At 41.2% G+C, this 19,103-nt stretch overlaps 1 protein-coding gene across 1 annotated transcript in view; it reads left to right on the plus strand.

Annotated features, from left to right (window-relative positions):
- Positions 1 to 6,402: 6,402 nt before the first annotated feature.
- SYN2 (synapsin II) overlaps positions 6,403 to 19,103 on the plus strand; it is a 130,374-nt gene continuing 117,673 nt past the window's right edge. The window contains exon 1 of the mRNA XM_081939095.1: positions 6,403 to 6,939. Coding sequence (XP_081795221.1) covers positions 6,551 to 6,939 — 389 coding nt within the window. The 5' untranslated portion in view covers positions 6,403 to 6,550. The remainder of the gene's footprint in view (positions 6,940 to 19,103) is intronic.

Below are 19,103 nucleotides of genomic sequence, written 5' to 3' on the forward strand. Positions count from 1 at the left end.
GCTAAACATAGTAGTTAATTCCCCATTGTCCATGAAAGTGTCAATGACTTCTATACCCATTGCTTGATGTTTTCTCTAGACCTTCCCATTAATGCCTGGATTCTTGTTATGGAGCTTGATGGCCTTGAAAATGAGCAGCTGTTGTATGTTTCATCACTGCCAACTCTGAGAAACTCCAGCTGCTACCTCAGTTCTCACATTTTCCATTTGCACTACAGAGTCTTCTGTGTTCCTTACGTTCCTTACAGCTTGCACTTTTTATCTTGCTCATTAGGAGAAGCATTCCATTTCCTTCTTAAACCATTAACCACAGACATACTATTTCGGGTACTCAAGAACAGACATGAGCTCATAATGACCTCAGTAGCAAAAAGACATTCAATGTTTTTGTGGTTGGATCTAAATATTGATGTATAGAGCAGTAAACCAAAAAATATCAATTCCACATCATGCAGGTCACTTTTTGTTTCTTCATCCTTGAACTGCAATCTTTCTTCTCTAATTTTTACATTGGTCCACTGAATGATGGCACCAATAATTTCTTTAGAAAATAATAATTTCCAAATCTCTCAGGGAGTAGGTGAATTTCTGAGATTTCTAGCTGCTGGCCATAGTCCAGGTAATTGCACAACAATATTGTGACTACTGGTTCTGGATCTTTTTCTTCCAAAAGGTGCAGAGACCATTTGAATTTGTTCTTGCCATATAAATTATTGCACAATGTAGATCTTACTTGGTCATCAATTTCATTGGGAGCTTCATCATTGCTGATGTAAGAATCAGCAGCAGATTCCTCATCATCCATTATTATTTTTTTGTCACAATCTGATTCCACTTCACTCAAACCACTCTCTGCTCCTCCACACCATTTTGCAACAATTTATTCGAAGTTTGGCTCATCAAATTGCACTCATTTTGATGGAAAACCTGGCCCTGACATTATAAAAAATATATTAATAAAAATCTAAGGTCAAAATCACTGAAACTCAAATTTAAATGCTGCTACAGAAAACATCAAATAACTGATGCAAGTGTGATGCTGCATACAATCATATTGGTGGGAAAACAAAAGCTATTCGCAACCGGATTGGTCCATTTCTAAAAATAGGGGTGTTCCAAATATTTTGGAAAACTGTTGCAGTCACTATGACCTCAAGTCTGTGGTTATGGGTTAACTTTTATGGCTTTCTAGACACTGCTTGAAAACCATGCTCAACTATTTCTGAATTTGTTTGACCTTTTCTCACATTGTGGAATATGTTTTAGATAAACCTCAATTATTGTTTTCAGTAACCCCCAGGCACTACAAAAGTAGCTTTCTTGAATTTCTTTTAAATCTCTTTTCATAGTCTCAACTTTTATAGGTTTCCCATTTTTGTAGTAAATAGCAAGAATTGTCCCTCCAATGCACCCTCCAATCCCCTTCCTATAATATTCAAGAATGGCTTATAAGAATTATCTTATAATAACTATTTTTTTCCTTTTTCTAGATTTCTGTCCTTTACAGGAATACTATTTTACTGTTTTAGGGCATAATAACAGAATCTTAAAAGTCTGCCAGAATTTCCTTCTTCCCTTTTTTATACCAAACAGACTCGATTCAGGGTAATTTTGAGTTTCTTTCTCAAACTTATTTTGTAGGATAGAGGTATCTCTTATTTTGCCTAAACTGTTCCTATATTCTTTCTACAAGGTTATGTATGCATTTATCTACACACAAAGAGATCCAAGGTCAATCTTCACCTTTGGAACTAAATGGAATTGTTTTCATGAACAAAAATTAGGATATGTTCTGTATATTGTACATTTTCCATAGAACTTTGGTCTGTGGATATGTTATGTTATTCTCCCATTAGCAAAATGTTAATTTCCAAACTGAAACTGACAATGCAAATTGTTTTAGTAAGTATAAAAATATATTCATTGAGATAAGTACTATATATTAAGTTTTCAAAAATTATCAAATGTGTTTAAAATTATCTGTGTTTAAAATCTCCCCTCCCCCCATTCTTTTGGGGAGACACAGATATATGGACAACCAATTCTATTCCAGTCTTCTCATTATATGGATAATATTGTGCCACAATAGATTTATCAAGTTTCACAGTGCAGCACCATGGACAGCATACTGTTATAATAAAGTATGAATTTGTTTAGCCATCCAGGAAATGATTATGATGTTGACTCTATTAAAACAGAATGAATAGGAAAGAAAATACTATTGTAAATACTGTGCAGAAAAACTAGTGCAAAATTTATTAGAAAACACATTCTTAATTATAGTAGTGTTTTTCTGTTTGTAAATCGTTATGATCCAGTGAAGCATTTAATCCTTACTTTTTGAAAGAGGTGGTTTCAAAGCAAATATTTCAGGATGGGATGGCAGTAATAATAATCCAAACTGAAAATACCTTCCAAAGATAAAAATAATAATTTAATAGGAGAGTTTTTGTTTTTAGTTACAATGTGGAATAAGAAAGAAAGTTCTAAATACTGTCAGAACCAAGTATCAGTATCTAATGAATACTGGCAGCTGTTGTAGCCTAGTAATTAAACTATAATGTTACAATTAAGTAATCATTCAACTATGTAGCTTACTTGAGCCTATCATTATTTTCCATTTTCTCCTACCTCACATCACAATTGATAAAATAAAATATCTATTTCTGTTTTTCCTTTAATTAGAAAAGTGAACTAAAACTAGTAGCAACTGTAGCAATAGTGGTAGAAGGGTAGAGGGGAGAGACGAGCTATATTTCTGATTGAAAATATTTTGTTGCATTCAGTATATACACAAAGGTCCCATTGCAAGTCTTCTTTGTGTAAATAGACTGTCAGACCCGAGGAAATGAATTTCCTTAATCATCTTCAGTCTTTGATTCCACTCCGTTTTTCTCCTCGGAACTGTTCTATTGAAGAAAACAGGAGATTGCTGCAGAAGAACTGATGCACCAAGATTTATTTAAAGAATCAAACATGAGACTACGGACAACTTTTTTACATCATGCTTTGAGCTGTACAATATTAATGACTGTGATGCATAGTAAAACTCTCCATTTTACTTGGCTGCATGATTCAGTTAATCAAATTATTTTAGGGTGATAGCATTCAGCTCAGGATAGTTTAGTCTTGGGGATGTTTAAAGAAGGCTTGCACTGTAAAAGGCTGCAGGCAATTAAGCCTGCTTGGAATACTTCATCCACAGATTCAGATTTATTCATTGGATCTGGTGTTAGTAAGTTACCAACTTGGGTTAAATTGCAGCAAATATAGATCCTCATACAAAACCTGAGATTGCTTGATCCCAACCAGCTGTCTGGATGGATTTACAAACATATTTAGCATATGGTGCCTACTTAAAAATTCCTCCTTAGCTGTTTTAATCACACGGAGAGCTAAATGTTTATAGAGTTGGCAGCTACTGCATCATGACCAAGATCACCTGATTTTGATGACTAACATACCTTTCTAGGAGAAGCATGTTAACAGTATTTAGCATCCATAGCAAAAGGCCAGTAAACTGCATGGGGCTTATGAAGAATGTTTAAGCTATGAACATTATATAATGGTATTTAAAATAGCACTGCTGTTTATATTTATCTTAATTAATAGTATTTATAAACTTCACTTTATGGCTATGAAGATGATTTACAAAAGTATGGTTATAGATAAGCTTATAACCATGCCATACAAAAATTAATATAAGCGTATAATAATCACAGGTGCAGTAATAAGCAAAATAAACTATGGTAATATTTGGTAATGCTGTAGATCTCAAAGAAATTCCAGATAGAAATCAGTTTTCCTGTAGCTGTCCTCTTCACAGAAGGTGGAACAAGGTAATAAGGACAAGAACATTTCAAAACACTGTATTGTATAAAACAGTGCTTAAAAACTCAGCGTCCTTTTTTAAACAGATTTGTTTATCATCATCATATTATTGTAGCAGCAAAATGCTTGGTTATCTTGACTAGCTGGGTCAAAGTGACAGGTAAATTTGCCATACATAAATATTCTGTACCCCTCCCGCGTGCCCCCACCTCCCATTGATGCTTGGTTGCAAATTATATATTCCAACTTTAGTCTTGACCCATGGAGTTCTTCTTTTGCCAAGTTCAATTTCAACCAGAAATGTATTCAGGTGATAATGGAATTCTGGAAGTCTAAGCCAAGAAGGTAATAACAGGTAATAGAAAAATACCCAAAAGAAGCACAGTGCATTGAACTGTCCTTTATACTCTTTTCTAACAGGAGATGTTCTAAAAGCTCTTGGCATTTCATTTTTAAGAGATAAGTGAATCTGAATCTTGCAGAGCTAACTTTCTTATTCAAAAGGCTGATACTTTTGCCCTCCCCAAATTAAACATAAATATATTGCAAAATGTAATATATTGTGTTGGTCCTAGACAATATCTTATAGTGAACAGGACGTTTATGTTGTATTTAAGGAAAGTCAATTATTCGTATGATGTTTTCTTCACATTTACAATGCAGACTTTTAGCAAGTAAAGGTTTGTTCAAATATGTGATTGTTTTTGTGTAATCACCATTTGGCTCATCTACACAAGTGGAACTGGAGGTTGTCACGGCTCTTTACCTAAGGATAAATTTCTTTTAACTGTGCTTAGCATATCCCCCATATTCTGCTCTCATTTGTGCCTACCTTAAGAATACATATATCATGTCAAAATGACATGATAATAATAATAATAATAATAATTTTATTTGATTAGCCGCAACCCTCTCCCGAAGGACTCGGGGCGGCGTACAATCAAACAGATAAAAAATACACATAAGACAAACATATATACAAAAGAACAGAGACATATACATATGTGCATGGAGGAGGATGGACTTAAGTGAAAGACAGTTAAAAATACAATTTAAAATCCCCTAATAAAATTACCAAATTAAAAAACCCATCAGGAGCGTTACTAAGTTATGGTCGAGCCAGGCCAGCTATTTGGAAAAGGTGGGTCTTGAGCTTGACACGGAAGGAGCGGAGGTCAGTAGTAGTCCTAATATCCGGGGGGAGGTCATTCCACAGGGCTGGGCCCGCCACAGAGAAGGCTCTGCTCCTAGGCGCCGCCCCATGGCACTGTCTGGTAGACGGCACCTGGAGAAGTCCCTCTCTGTGCGAGCGGATGGGTCGTAGGGATGTATGATAAAGTCTGGCTATTTTATCTACCAACCCAGAAAAGGTGTTTTTGTTGTGGTGGCTTTTATTGATAGTCTTCAGCCGCTCAAGATGAAGGTTTATTATTTCCAACACCTTCAATGACCTTTTACTGGTAATTGTGGGTGCTGGAAATAAGCAATAGACAAGGATTAATGTCAGAGATACTGGTGCAGGTGTAGAAGAGAGATTCAGTGAATAAGCACTCTTCACTTTTATTTGCAGTCTCTTGAATATATCTGCTAGAAGCTGTAAAGCGCCAAATGAAGTGAGAACGTTCCCTCATACCTGAATTTAAGATTTTCCTTCTTGTTATTCAGAAATGTTTTTGATCTCCATACCAAATGTTCTGTTTGAAGCTTTAGGGTACAGTCGAGAAATTATGTCAAATTAAAATTAAAATTTGAAAATTCCTCAGGGTGGCCAAGATACAGCTGGTAGGGACTGCTAGTAGTTAATTAATTCCTAATGTGATTTTGCCCTTTAAAGGCATATGGTGGTACCTACAGTGTAAATGTTTTGTCTTCTGTTAAAATATCTTTCATGCTGAGATTCCCAGACACTGATTTGGCTATTAAACATTTTGGGGCTGTTGTTTTTATAGTGTGCAGGCCACTTCCAGATGATAGGCTTAAAACAAGTTCAGGGTAATCCATCGTGTAGATCCTGCCCTTCACATCTGAAAGAAAAACTTGGATCTCTGAGGACTTGTGTGAAGCTGCCTTTTTGTGTGATCCTGCCGGGACCACAGGTGCCATGACGACCTCGCGTTCCCCTGACAGCTACCCTCTTTTTGCACGGGTGAAGCGGAGCCTCGCCTTTCAAAATGGTCGGAGCCAGAAGTTTTCCGCGGCACGGTTGACCCTGGCCCGGGGACACCTCGACGCCCGCGGCATCTTCAAACTAAACGCTCAGGGTGGAAAAACAGGAGCAAGGCTGAGGGGTTTTTTACGAGGAGTTTTGCGCGCGGGGAGGATGCCGGAAGCGCGGGAGCTTTCCCGGCGAGAAATGAGAGTCGGCGGCTGAACGCGGGCTTCTCAAGATGACCCCCGTTGATTTCGGGGCTGGCGATAAGGGCGCGGTTTGGCGCCGCTTCCCTCCACCCGCCTTCAGAGCACAGCAAGGAAGGCAAGGCAAGGCGGCGTCGGCTTGGGCGGCTGCCACCTAGAGACGGGAGGGCGGGACAAACTGGGAAGCGGCGGCATTAGCAGCAGCCGCGGCGGCTCCCGCACGTAGCAGCGGCAGCGCTCCTGCTCCCTCCTTCTCCGGCACCCAGCGAGGCGGCGGGCAAAGCGGAAAAACCGCCAGCTAGCCTTCCTTTTCGCTCCTTTCACCTCTCGTCTGCGGCCACTTCTCCCTCGGCTCGGCGGCCAAATGATGAACTTTCTGCGGCGCAGGCTCTCGGACAGCAGCTTCATCGCCAACCTTCCCAATGGGTACATGACCGACCTGCAGCGGCCGGAGCCCCAACAACCTCCACCTCCGGCGGTTCCGCCTGCCTCTTCGGCGGCTCCTTCGTCCTCTTCCCCGGCCTCGGAGCGCAAGCAGCCGCAGCCGGCGGCGCCTCAGCCGTCTCAGTCGCCGCTGCCACAGCAGCAGCCGCAGCAGCAACAGTCGGTGGGCAGCAGCTTCTTCAGCTCCCTTTCCAACGCCGTGAAGCAGACGGCAGCATCGGCCGGCTTGGTGGATGCCTCCTCGTCTTCCTCAGCGGCAGCCAAAAAGTTCAAGGTGCTCCTGGTCATCGACGAGCCTCAGACGGACTGGTAAGGCGCCCCCCCCCCCCCAGTCCCTCTTTCTGCTGGGAGCGATACAGAGGTGGGGAACCTCTGTCCTGACCGTCCAGGGGGGACCTAGCCATGGCAGTTGGAAGAAAACCGGGAGTCAGTGTGTCCATCTAGGGGCTGGAAAGGACCCCTACCTGTGACATTACCCTCACTGGGCTGCAGGGAGGCCAAAGGGCATGGCCACCTGAGGCTGGCTTGCCAAGGTGGAAGGGCAGCAGTAATGTAGGGTAAGGGCGGAGTCTGCTTGTGGCCTGCTGGAGCTTGGGGTCACTTGCAACTCATCTCCTTCCTGCAAAGGACTGCCACCGGAGGGAGGCAGAAAGAGGAGTCGAACCTGCCTCAAGACAGTCACATGTTCATTGTTGCACATGTGCATGTTTGTGCCAAGCAGTATGTGCACTAGGAAGTTGTTGTTTCCAGGTTTGGTACACTTGAGGAATGTTTCATGGCATCCAAGACCTTGTGTTGCTGATGTCACACTTTTCTTAAGCAGGGAGAGGAACATTTAGTAAATGCTGGAATTTGGCAATAATTTTGATGCCATCAAAGATGTGACAAAGCATGTGAAGTCACATTTTAGGTATGCATGTGTTCTCACATGCAAGTAAAAACTATCTTCTTTATAGTGTGAACTTTGCCTGCATATCTTGAATATTTAACATATTTATTTTTACTTGATTAGCAGAAAGCTATTTAATTTGGGGGGGGGGCTTATCTGTCATATTAAGAACCAGACAATTTTACATATTTGGTCTAGGAAGTCCAAATTATGAATTAGCTTGTAATTATTTTAAGAATACATTCAATATATACAAAAATAAAATTTGTAAAACAAATACATACCCATCAAATAAGCACCAAATGTGAAAACCGTGTCCTCTTGGGTCAGATTGTGTTTGTCTGGAAGATAAACAGCTTAAGTTCCTCTATGCAAGTCAAAATATATTTGCGTATATTTTAAGAAGATGCTATACTGTACAGAATTATTTATGAATTATTTTTGAAGGGGCATATTTTGCATAACACTTTTAATATCATGTTTTTACAGTTTATCAGTCATGTTTATCCTTTTACGGTGAATAGTACCATTTTTTACAAAGGTTTTGTTGATGTTAAAGGTGTCACAATAGGATTCTAACAATGCAGCCTTGTACATGATTCTCGGACATAAAGCCTGCTGTGTTTGGTATATGCTTGCATGGAAGTATTTGTTGGGAGTAAATACATTCAATCTCATGCAGTAGCAGTATGGCATTAGACAAGAACAAAATGGCCATATTGTGTTTGCTGCAACAAGTTATCGGAGCTGTCCATCAAGATGTTTTTGTGTTAGAGCATAAAAATTAATTAGGTTTTAACAGATGTGATACTAGTGTTACATATTATCATTTTCTATTTTTAGTAATCTTTTAAAACAAACATACATACATGTATGTGTATTGAATTTTAATGAAAAATTCTTAATAATTTACTGTCATTTGATTATTCTGGTGTTTTTTCCCCCGTAGTATTAGGTGGTAAGGACAGCAAACAAATAAAGTAGTACAGAGAGGTATTTTAACTATATAATATCTAACTCAAAACAGCAATAAAAAGAACAAGAACTGTAAGTTGCAATATTTGATAACTTATGATATATTCAAGCATAGATTGCTTTATGATAGTTTTTCAAACCTAGAGTCTTTCAGATGTAATGGTACCTCATAGCAGGGAATTTGCATGTTGTAGTCATAACATATGTACACTGTAGTTTATGATAATTAGTTATGAGTACCTCCATGTTCAAAGGATTTGAATGTTGGTTATCATATTACAGGGACAAATAATTTGAGACGATAAGTTTCCAAAAGATGACCTAATTAATTTATGAGCTTCGAGACAAAGTTCAAAAGAAACCCAGTCATTTATTAGGATCAACATTTTGGCATCTTCTTCTGTGTAGCCGAAACTGATTCCCGGTTAATGGTCTTGGCACTTTACCTTTAACTCTCCCCTCCCTCAGTCTGTGTCATAAATCATATCCACCAATGAGGTTGTAGAAATATGAGATCCGACTCTGTCCGTAGGTATGCATAGAATCCTCCCTCCAATGTCAACTTGATAATAGTCATGGTAGCGCTTTACAAGTTGACACATATTCACCATTTGCTTAAGAATTTTCAAAGATATTTGGTACCTGATGTGAAAACAAAATAACTTAGAAGAGCTTGATACAATAACATGTACTACAGTCTAAACCACAATGGCAACTGCCAAATATTTCCTCAGATTCCATATTTATTTGGCTTCTTGGAGCTGCATACATAATATAAACGTTTTTCTTCCTATTAATCTAACGATACCGATGAACCCTTGGGAATTGTTCTCTATTTGTTACAACAGATTATCTATCCATTTATGCATCATACAATTTAATGCATCATTTGTTAGTTTTCCAAATATGGTAAATTTGGTTTCAAAAAGTGCAGGCAAGGCGAAATTTTGAAATCACTCTGTTTATTAACTGATATAGTAACAAAGTTAATATGGAAAACAGCTGTTTTTTGTCTGAAGGCTCTTGTATAAAACCAGAAGAGAAAATAAGTCTGCAGAAGATTTGCTAAACTGGATCATTAACAGAGAATTGAAGTTACGTTTTAGGGGATATATTTACTTCTACAGGAAATACACATTTATTTTTAGCATAATAATTATATTAATTTGTATGAACATATAAATTAATTTAGTACATGTGTACAACCATGGTAAGGTGACTATAGAAGATTGCAGAGCATTTAGCAGATTCTGTGGTATGACATTAACAACAAATAATGTATTTTTTTACAAAGTATTTTAATGTTCTTTTTATTTGAGTTCCAATATAGAACTACACTTTTTAAAATGTTTCTTAATACTTAGTTATCACTTTCTGTGTTTAGTCAAATTTCCAACTATTTTCCATGTAAACAAGCGGTATGCAATATACCTGTGAACTCAGATTTCCTTGTTTCCTTGTTTAGAAATCAACACTCAAGGTGTTGATTATCATCTTCAAAGCGCTCCATGGCACAGGACCTAGCTATTTGCGGGATTGTATCCTGCCCCATATATCCCTTCGGCCGATTCGCTCACACAGAGAGGGACTCCTCCGGGTGCCGTCCACTAGGCTGTGCCAGCGGGCGACGCCCAGGGGAAGGGCCTTCTCTGTGATGGGCCCGACCCTCTGGAATGACCTTCCCCCTGACATTAGAACGACTATGGACCTCCGCTCCTTCCGCCGGAAACTCAGAACCCACCTGTTTCTTCTAGCCGGCCTGGCCTAATTCCAGCTTTCCCTCCTCAGTTTGTATTTTTAAATTTTATGGTTTGGTTTTAAGATTTAAGTTTTTAATTCTTATAAATTTGTACAGGGGATTTTTTAATTCAATTTTAGTTATGTATATTATCGAGTGTATGGTTTTTAAATTTGTACCTGTACACCGCCCCGAGTCCCTTCGGGGAGAGGGGGCGGTCTAGAAGTTAAATAAATAAATAAATAAATAAATAAATAAATAAATAAATAAATAAATAAATAAATAAATAAATAAATAAATAAATAAATAAATAAATAAATAAATAAATAAATAAATAAATAAATAAATAAATAAATAAATAAATAAATAAATAAATAAATAAATAAACAAACAAACAAACAAACAAACAAACATACAAACTCTTAGCTTGCAACAAATTTGACCAATCTGGTAGACTTTGTTAGAGGGGGATAGATTGTTCCATTCATCTTCTGCAGCACTTCTATGGCAGGAATGTAAGATGATGCTTCTCTTCTTTAGTAACTGGATTGCATCCTAGTTGCCATCCTCTTACTTACCTAAATCAGATTCCATGTTCTAGTCTGCCTTTAATTTCTTTCTACCTGTGGTTACTCTATTGTGTTTTCCTTAAATGCTGTACAGGACTTGCTGCAGTTTAAAAAAGTGAAAGTGGAAAAAATCAAATATCAATGGCAATTATAAGGCATTAAAATAATCAATGTAATGCAATACCATATTCAGTTTCCAAGAGTTGAAAAATTAATGAAGCTTAAAATATTTCCCAAAAAATTAATCTCCCAAATAGTATGTTAAGAATTTGGAAAATGCTGTCCTTTTTAAATGATTTATAAATCATATATGTCTTAGAAACTTCCTTCAAAGAACTTTTGTACAAGGGATGGAGGAATGAAACACACACTGTATATACCCGTGATGGTGAGCCTATGGCACATATGCCACAGGTGGCACACGGAGCCATATTTGCTGGCACGGCAACCCTCAGCTCTGGCGTGTGCATGCCACCCAGCTGATTTTATAGAAAAGGAGAACTCTTCTGCATTTTGCAGCACTTCTACAGGAATGGCTTCAATACCATACCTTGCATTATGGAAAGCAAACCACCATGTATTTATATAATGTTCCTTGGATATGTGCAAGTGGAGCTCTTTCTGACAGCTCCTGAAGAGGAAAAATAAAAAGTCAGGGGTCTGAACAATAGCCAACATCAATTCTTCAAAAAGAACACCTCCATTCCCAAATCGATTCCTAATAAACTACAAAAGCAATAAGAAAATTCAATGGTCATTCATGTTAAGTGTATTTGTGAAAGCACCACATAAAAACAGACAAAGAATTCTATGTCTGTTCCCATGGCTACTTGCATTATTATAACTAACACATGACATCTGACAGATGTATGTGCTTATTATTTTAAGTCTGGAAATAGTACTTTGGGAATAGCAGTCTTTTTATCTTTGTATTTTGCATTTTATAATGTATGATGTAACTGCTAGTCTGTATTGAGAAATGTTGGGAACAACTACTATAATAGTATCTGCTTAATTGATAGACTGAATAGATGCAGAAAAAAGAGGGATATGCTTTTCTATATGCTTTGTAGTTGCTACTCCACTACTACCATGGAATGCTGTCTAGAGAGAATTATCTCTTTTGGTACATCATAAGTAATTCTGAATATTTCAGTGGTGGCTTTTGACCCCTGTCTATTTATTGAACAAATGTTCATAACGGTATATGTTGGCTCAAATTCATTCTCTCACTGGCAGTGCCAAATCAGGTAAATGAGTGTCAATAAAATACATGAAATATATTTTGGAAATTTGTCACAAGTTTATTGGTTTTAGCTAACTCCTTTTGGTGCAGCATTGGACTTAGACTCAAATTCTCTACTTTCCCTGCTATGTTTTTGCCTGCAAAGACCAATCCCAGCTGGCAGCTGGGAGCCACTAGAAATAGGAAGTGAGCATGGTTCTATGTAAACAAATTGTAAGTTTATCTACCATCATCTGATAGAAGAATGACAATTAATCCAAACCAGATCGGTCCATGAGGTTATCTGTGACCTTGGCTCCTTATCAGAGAGCTCTGTTCCAATACCATATTATTTTCTGCCAAACTTCTCTTATTAGGGATCCAGTCCAAGCCCAAACACCAACTCTGATGTCCAAGCTGTGTTGAAAATTATTTATAAATTTCATGTTAATTAAAAATAAATAAACAAGAAAGAACCATGCTGAATCAGTGAAAAGGGTTAAAATAGGTTAGCTAACCTTTAATTAAACTGAAAGTTGACAAAGCCATTTGATATTGCACAGTTTCTACCCCACTCCTGGTCTCATTCGCAGCATGAAAAATTAGAGCATGTTTCCTTTATCTGTGGCCACTGTGACAACATTGGGCAATTTTTGACCATCTTATAAGTCAGACATGGGTGATTGTTCATTTTTATTGCTGAGTATTCCATATATGCAGGTCTTAAAAGCATTTTTGAAATGGAAAAATGTCATATGCACATCTGAGGGATCAAATAATCTGAGTTGGAAGGAATATTGCATATAAAGCTGTTAAGATTAGATATCAAATTACATATGCTAGTGATGCTAAAGGTCCATGATGGTGAACCTATAGCAAGCATGCCCAAAGTGACATGCAAAGCCATGTCTCCTGACACTCACGGCCTTGCCTGTTTGTCTTCGGGGTTTCTGGCACGCATGTGCATGCAATGATCAGTTGTCCTTCACGCGCATGGCAGTGCCAAAAACTGGTGTGCGCCTGCATGCCAGCAAGCTGTTTGTCAGGTGCATATGCGCACCAGAATCTGGAAATTTGGCTTCTCCGGAACGCGATCCCTTCGCGTGTACGGCAGTGCCAAAAACCGGCCTGCGTCTGTGTACTGGTCAGCTGTTTGTTGGGTGCACATGCATGCTAAAACTCGGAAGTTTGGCTTTTCCATAGTGCGGCCCCAATGAGTGTGCGGATACATGCAACATAGTGCCAAAAAGGTTCGCCATCACTGCTATAGATGGTATTTGACTGTGCACCTTTCATAACGGAACCTTTTTTAAAAGACTGATTAGCCTAGGTCTGAAACCTATACATTACCTGAAATATAACTTGTTAACCAGTTCTACAGAAGAGATTTATTAACATATCTCAAATATGGGATTCTAGTTCAGCAGCCAAGGCCATTCAGCTGTGAGATCTTGACAAGACTCTGCCCTTCAATTCTCCTGTTTTATAACATGATGATCTGAGCCAGCCCCAACCTTTTGGGCACCAGGGACTGGTTCAGTGGAGAGAGGTTTTTCCTTGGGCCAGAGGGCACATGGTTTGGCATGCTACCTGCATCCCATGGATGGGGCTTCACTTGTTTGCAGGCCCTGGTTTCTGGCACGCCGTGACTCAGTACGGGTCCACAGACTGGAAGTTGGGGACCCCTGAGAAACCAGCTCACCTCAATGGGATTAGCTCATCCCATCCGTACTGGCAGAAAGGACATGCTATAAATCCCCATCAGCCTGGGAATTTCAGCCAGTAGGGGTCAGAAAAAGAGCCTTTTATGCCATGACTCCCACCTTCTGGAACATCGCCCCCCCCCTGAGGTAAGATCTGCCCCCCCCCCACCCCTTTTGACCTTCCAAAAGGCCTTGAAGACAAGCTGTATCAACTAGCCTGACACTCCAATAGGGATAATTAAATATCCCTATATTTAATTTAATAATTGTTAATTTAATAATTAAATTACATATGCAAGCCACCTAGAGTCACCTCTGATGAGATGGGCAGCATACAAGTTAAAACAAACAAATAAATAATAAAATCTTATCACAGCTATATGATAATAAACACTTGGTGAAATTAATCCTGTAGGTGTAAAACTCAAGGCCCGCTGGCCAGATTTATCATCCATAGATCACAATCAATTGATTTGTTTTTGGCATTCAGGCTGCAGAAGTCTTAATTTTTTAAAAAACAAATCAAGTCAAATTACCCATAAAACTTAAACTGCTAAAGCCATTTCTCTGAAAAACAGTAACAAAAAAAGGCAGGAAAGTAGTTTGTAACATTTTTATTTTTTACTGTTTTTTAAAAATATTTTGCACTTAATATTCTGTAGTTGTGTGGGTATATGTAAAATTTGATTGATAGATGAGCGGGGAGAAGAGAGGGAGGGAGGGGGAGAGAAAAAAGGGAGTGAGGGAGAGGGAGAGTGGGAGAGGTGGGGGGGAGAGAGAGGGAGACAGGCACAAACACATACAGTATATACATACCATACATAAACATTCTGATTTGGTCCATAAATCCACAGGATTAATATGCAGCTAGTTTGTCTTGTTGCCACCTCCTCTGGTGAATTCATCTTATGTTAGCTTGAGAGTCCCCAAAGGTGCTTTTTCAGAAGGCAACTGTACTTTCTTGTTTTTTTCTTTGAAGATATTTGGCTTCTCATGCAAGAAGTTTCTTCAACTCTAACTGGATGGTGGGGAATGAAAGGATTTATATCTCCTTTCAGACAGCTGGTCATTTGCATTCTTTTAGAGAGCCATTGGTTTACCTTTGTCCTCAGGAGTCACCTGAGTAGTGCAAATGTGTGTGGAGCCTTCTTAGTTGCAGGATGTTTTCTGTCCTATGTTCCTTCACTGTTGAAGACAGGTACAGGCTGTTGGTGCTGAGTCTGTGCTGTCTGCATTTCAAACTGAAGTACAAATGGTTTCTGTAGTCTGCAATTTTTCTGGAAATCTGTTCATATTCCCACACCGTTTGAAGCATGTTCATCCCAAAGTGAATAGCTAAAAGACTATGGAGATTCTCAGACATCCAGGTCATGGCTGTCCCAAAGATGCTTTTTCAGGAGGCAACTGGACTTTATTGTTTTCAAAGAAAAAGCAAAGTCCAGTTGCCTCACGAAAAAGCACCATTGGGACAATCATGACCTGGATGACTGAGAATCTTCATAGATTGTTAGCTTGAGAGTTTAGCAAAGAAGGATTTCAGGGTTAAATAAGATGAGACAATTATTTTAAGTATAGAAGCATCCCATGCAGGATTACTTCAGAGATTAAAATAAAGTTGCCTGTTAATGACAATATTCAAGACAAATAGAAGAGGGTGTTTTTTTTTTACCATGGACTACCAAGGAGAGTAACATTTGGTCATGTATAATTGTATACCACCCGGCTGACTATCGCCCCATAAGCCTGCTCTCCATTATTGGGAAATTGTATGCTAAATATCTCCACCGCAGACTCCTCTCTTGGGCTGAGGAATCCAATATTATTGGTGCTGAACAAATTGGGTTTAAAGCGGGTTGTGCCACACTGGATCACTGCTTTGTCCTAGCGCACCTGGTTGACAAATATACTACTATACCAGGTGGCAAACTCTTCACTGCTTTTATCAACCTAAATGACTGTTGACTCAGTCCCTAGGGCTCTTTTAGTTAGATTCGGGCAACAAGAGGACAGACTCCAGACGATAGTGACAAACAGCTCTTTATTAGTTAGGTAGTAGTGATCCAGCTGAATACGGGGTCGTTCAGCCCCCCTTTTATGGGGAGCTGGCAGACCTCCCGTCCAATCAGAACAACCCCTTGTTCCCGCCCTAGTGGCGGACCTGAGTGGAGACTACAGCAGTTTATGCAAATATCTAACACCCCTCCCCTCTTAGATGGAGTGTTCCGGTTAGTTACAAAGTCCTGTAAGTATGCGGGTTTCTGTCTTGCTCGGGTGGACCTGCGTAATTCTGGTTGTGCCTGAACGGGTGCAGGATTGGAGTGTTCTTTTTGTTCCTCCGTCCTGGTTGGGGATTGTTGATTCCCTTCGCTTGGGAACTGCTCCGTTCTTACGTTGGCCTCTGGTTCCACCCTTGGTTCCGCTGTGCCGTAGTCGTCTGCGATGGGCGTGTCGGGTTGTTGTGTCGGCAATCTTTCCGATGGTATAAGCTCTTCGTTCGATGATCGTAGGTTGGAGTGTGTCAGGCGACCTCGGAGTTGATCGATGTGTCTTTTCCAGTTCCTACTGTCTTCCAGTTCTAACAAGTAGGAACGAGGTCCGGTGATGCCGATTACCTTTGCCGGAATCCACAGCGTCCCCCCTGCATAGTTGTGGGCGTATACTGAATCCCCTATGCTAAAATTCCGAATTTTGCTCGTGGAGTCTGGGGGCGATGTGGCAGATTAATTTGGGTGTAGCCGGTCTAGGTGAGACCTTAGTCGGCGACCCATGAGGAGTTCAGCGGGGCTCCTTCCCGTCGTGGCGCTAGGGGTAATATGTTGAATTAGTAGATAATGGTCAACCCGTGTTTGCCAATCACCCGGGCCCATCCTACGAGGGCCTCTTTTGCAGCTCGCACCATCCTTTCCGCCTGACCATTGGATGCCGGATGGAATGGCGCGACAAGGGCATGCCAAATTCCCTGACTTGCTAAATAGGATTCGAATTGCATGGCTGTGAACTGGGGCCCATTGTCGGAGACTAGGAGATCGGGCAGGCCGTGCGTGGTGAAAAGTCGCTGTAGTACCTTGATGACCGCCTCTGCCGCGATCGAGGTCATCAGGACTACTTCTAACCATTTGGAGTATGCGTCCACAACTATTAAAAACGTCTGTCCCTGAACTGGTCCTGCGAAATCTATGTGTATTCGTGACCAGGGTGCCTGCGGTTTGTTCCACTCCGTAGCGGGCGCTTCAGGGGGGGCTGGTCTGGACTCCTGACACGGATTGCAAGTGGCCACCCATTCCTCTATCTCCTTGTCCATGTTAGGCCACCAAACGTAGCTTTCATCCTTACGATCCCTGGATGCCCTACATGCAAAGCTTCTAATACATTCTTCCGCAATTTGTGCGGTACAACAACTCGATCCCCCCACAATAAACAACCTTTTAAAACCGACAGTTCATCCCACTTAGACCAAAACAGTTTGAATTTGGGTCCCACAATCCCTTTGGGCCACCCCCCCCATACCCAAGTTTGCACTTGTCTGATTACGTTGTCCTTAGCAGAAAACCTAGCAACGTCCACAGAAGATACCGGTCCTGTGTCCAAACAGTCAATCAAAAGGACCGGTATTTCTGGAGTGGGGTCGGCCAACAGTTCCGGTAACAGGCAGCGGCTGAGCGCGTCTGCGTGCCCCAACGTAGAACCCGGTCGGTGTACCAGTTTATAGGAGTACGCAGCCAGGAAAACAGTCCAGCCGGTCATGCGCGGGGAGAAGGAGACCGGTGTGGGTCGGTTTCCCGCCAGTAGACCCAGAAATGGTTTGTGATCCATTACAAGTTCGAAATCGCGGCTGTAGAGATATTCGTGAAAATGCTTGACTCCCGCCACAGCAGCTAATGCCTCCCTGTCCAGTTGGCTGTAGTTGCGTTCCACCGAAGACAATGTCCTTGAGTAGAATGCGATGGGGGCTTCGTTTCCGTTTGGCATTCTGTGGCTGAGTACTGTGCCGATGCCAAAAGGTGAGGCATCGCAAGTTAACACCAGCGGTAGGGTTTGGCTGTACTGGATTAGCAGAGAATCGGCCGTCAGCAGGCGCTTGACTGCGGCGAAGGCGGTCGCCTCGGGACGTCCCCAGGTCCATTTAGCGTTCTTTGCTAGAAGTCGGTGTAATGGTTCAGCGACGGTAGCTTTCTGTCTGAGAAAGACGCTGTAGAAGTTAAGAAGTCCGAGGAAGGCCTGCAACTCGGTCTGATTTCGTGGTGTGGGGGGCGTCCTGAATTGCCTTAATTTTTTTTGATGTCGGGTGTATTCCCAGTCCATCGATCCTGTAACCCAGGAATTCTACGCTGGGCACGTTAATTTGGCATTTTTCCTTTTTCAGGCGGAGACCCTTTTCTCAAATTCTGGCCAAAACAATCCTAACACGCTTTAATAGTTGCTCCTCATTTGCAGCCGATACTAAGATGTCGTCGAAATAAGGGACGACTCCTGGTATGCCCTGCAAAAGCCGTTCCATGACGCTTTGGAACAATCCCGGAGCAATGCTTATGCCGAATTGTAAGCGGTTGCATTTAAAAGAACCCCTGTGCGTCACTATGGTTTGGGCCTCCGCCGTGGCGCTATCCACTGGCAGCTGCTGATAAGCTTGTGCCATGTCTAGTTTTGCAAAGATTTTTCCTGACCCCAACGAGTGCAATAGGTGCTGTACTACGGGCACAGGATAAGCGCTCTGTTGGAGAACGACATTAATTGTGCATTTATAGTCTGCGCAGATACGGACTGACCCGTCTGGCTTAACCGGGGTCACGATTGGGGTTTCCCAGCGAGCGTGGTCCACTGGTTCGAGGATTCCTTGCTCTACAAGCTTATCAATTTCCTTATCAATTTTGGGTCGGAGCGCAAAAGGCACTCTCCTGGGTTTGAGTCTGATAGGCGCCACGTTTGGATCCAAATTGAATGAGATTGGTGTCCCCACATACTTACCAAGGCCGGGGCTGAACACATCCTCGAACTCCTTAAAAATTCCTTCGGCGCTGCTGTTACCCACTGCGTTGATGCCGGTGACTTCCAGCCCCAGGGCTTCGAACCAATCCAGTCCCAGGAGGCTCTGCAGTGGCGCGCTGGCTACGGTTACGGGCAGTTGGGCTGTGATGTCTTTGAACTGGACTCGGAACGTGCCTTGACCCACGATGGGGACCCTGTTCCCCTGGTAATCGCGAAGCAGGATGTCTGGTTTCCGCAGTTGGTGCTTCTTCAGGTTGGGAATCGCCTTTTTCATCGCTGACCACGAGATGATCGTCAGTGATGATCCCGTGTCGACTTCAAGCTCGCAAGGGGAGTCCTCCAGGAGGACAGTGAGTTTCAGCTTTTTAGGTCGCTTTGTGTGGACCTG

Source organism: Natrix helvetica (genome assembly GCF_964273705.1).
Source record: "Natrix helvetica genome assembly, chromosome: 1".
NCBI classification, from domain to species: Eukaryota; Metazoa; Chordata; class Lepidosauria; order Squamata; family Natricidae; genus Natrix; species Natrix helvetica.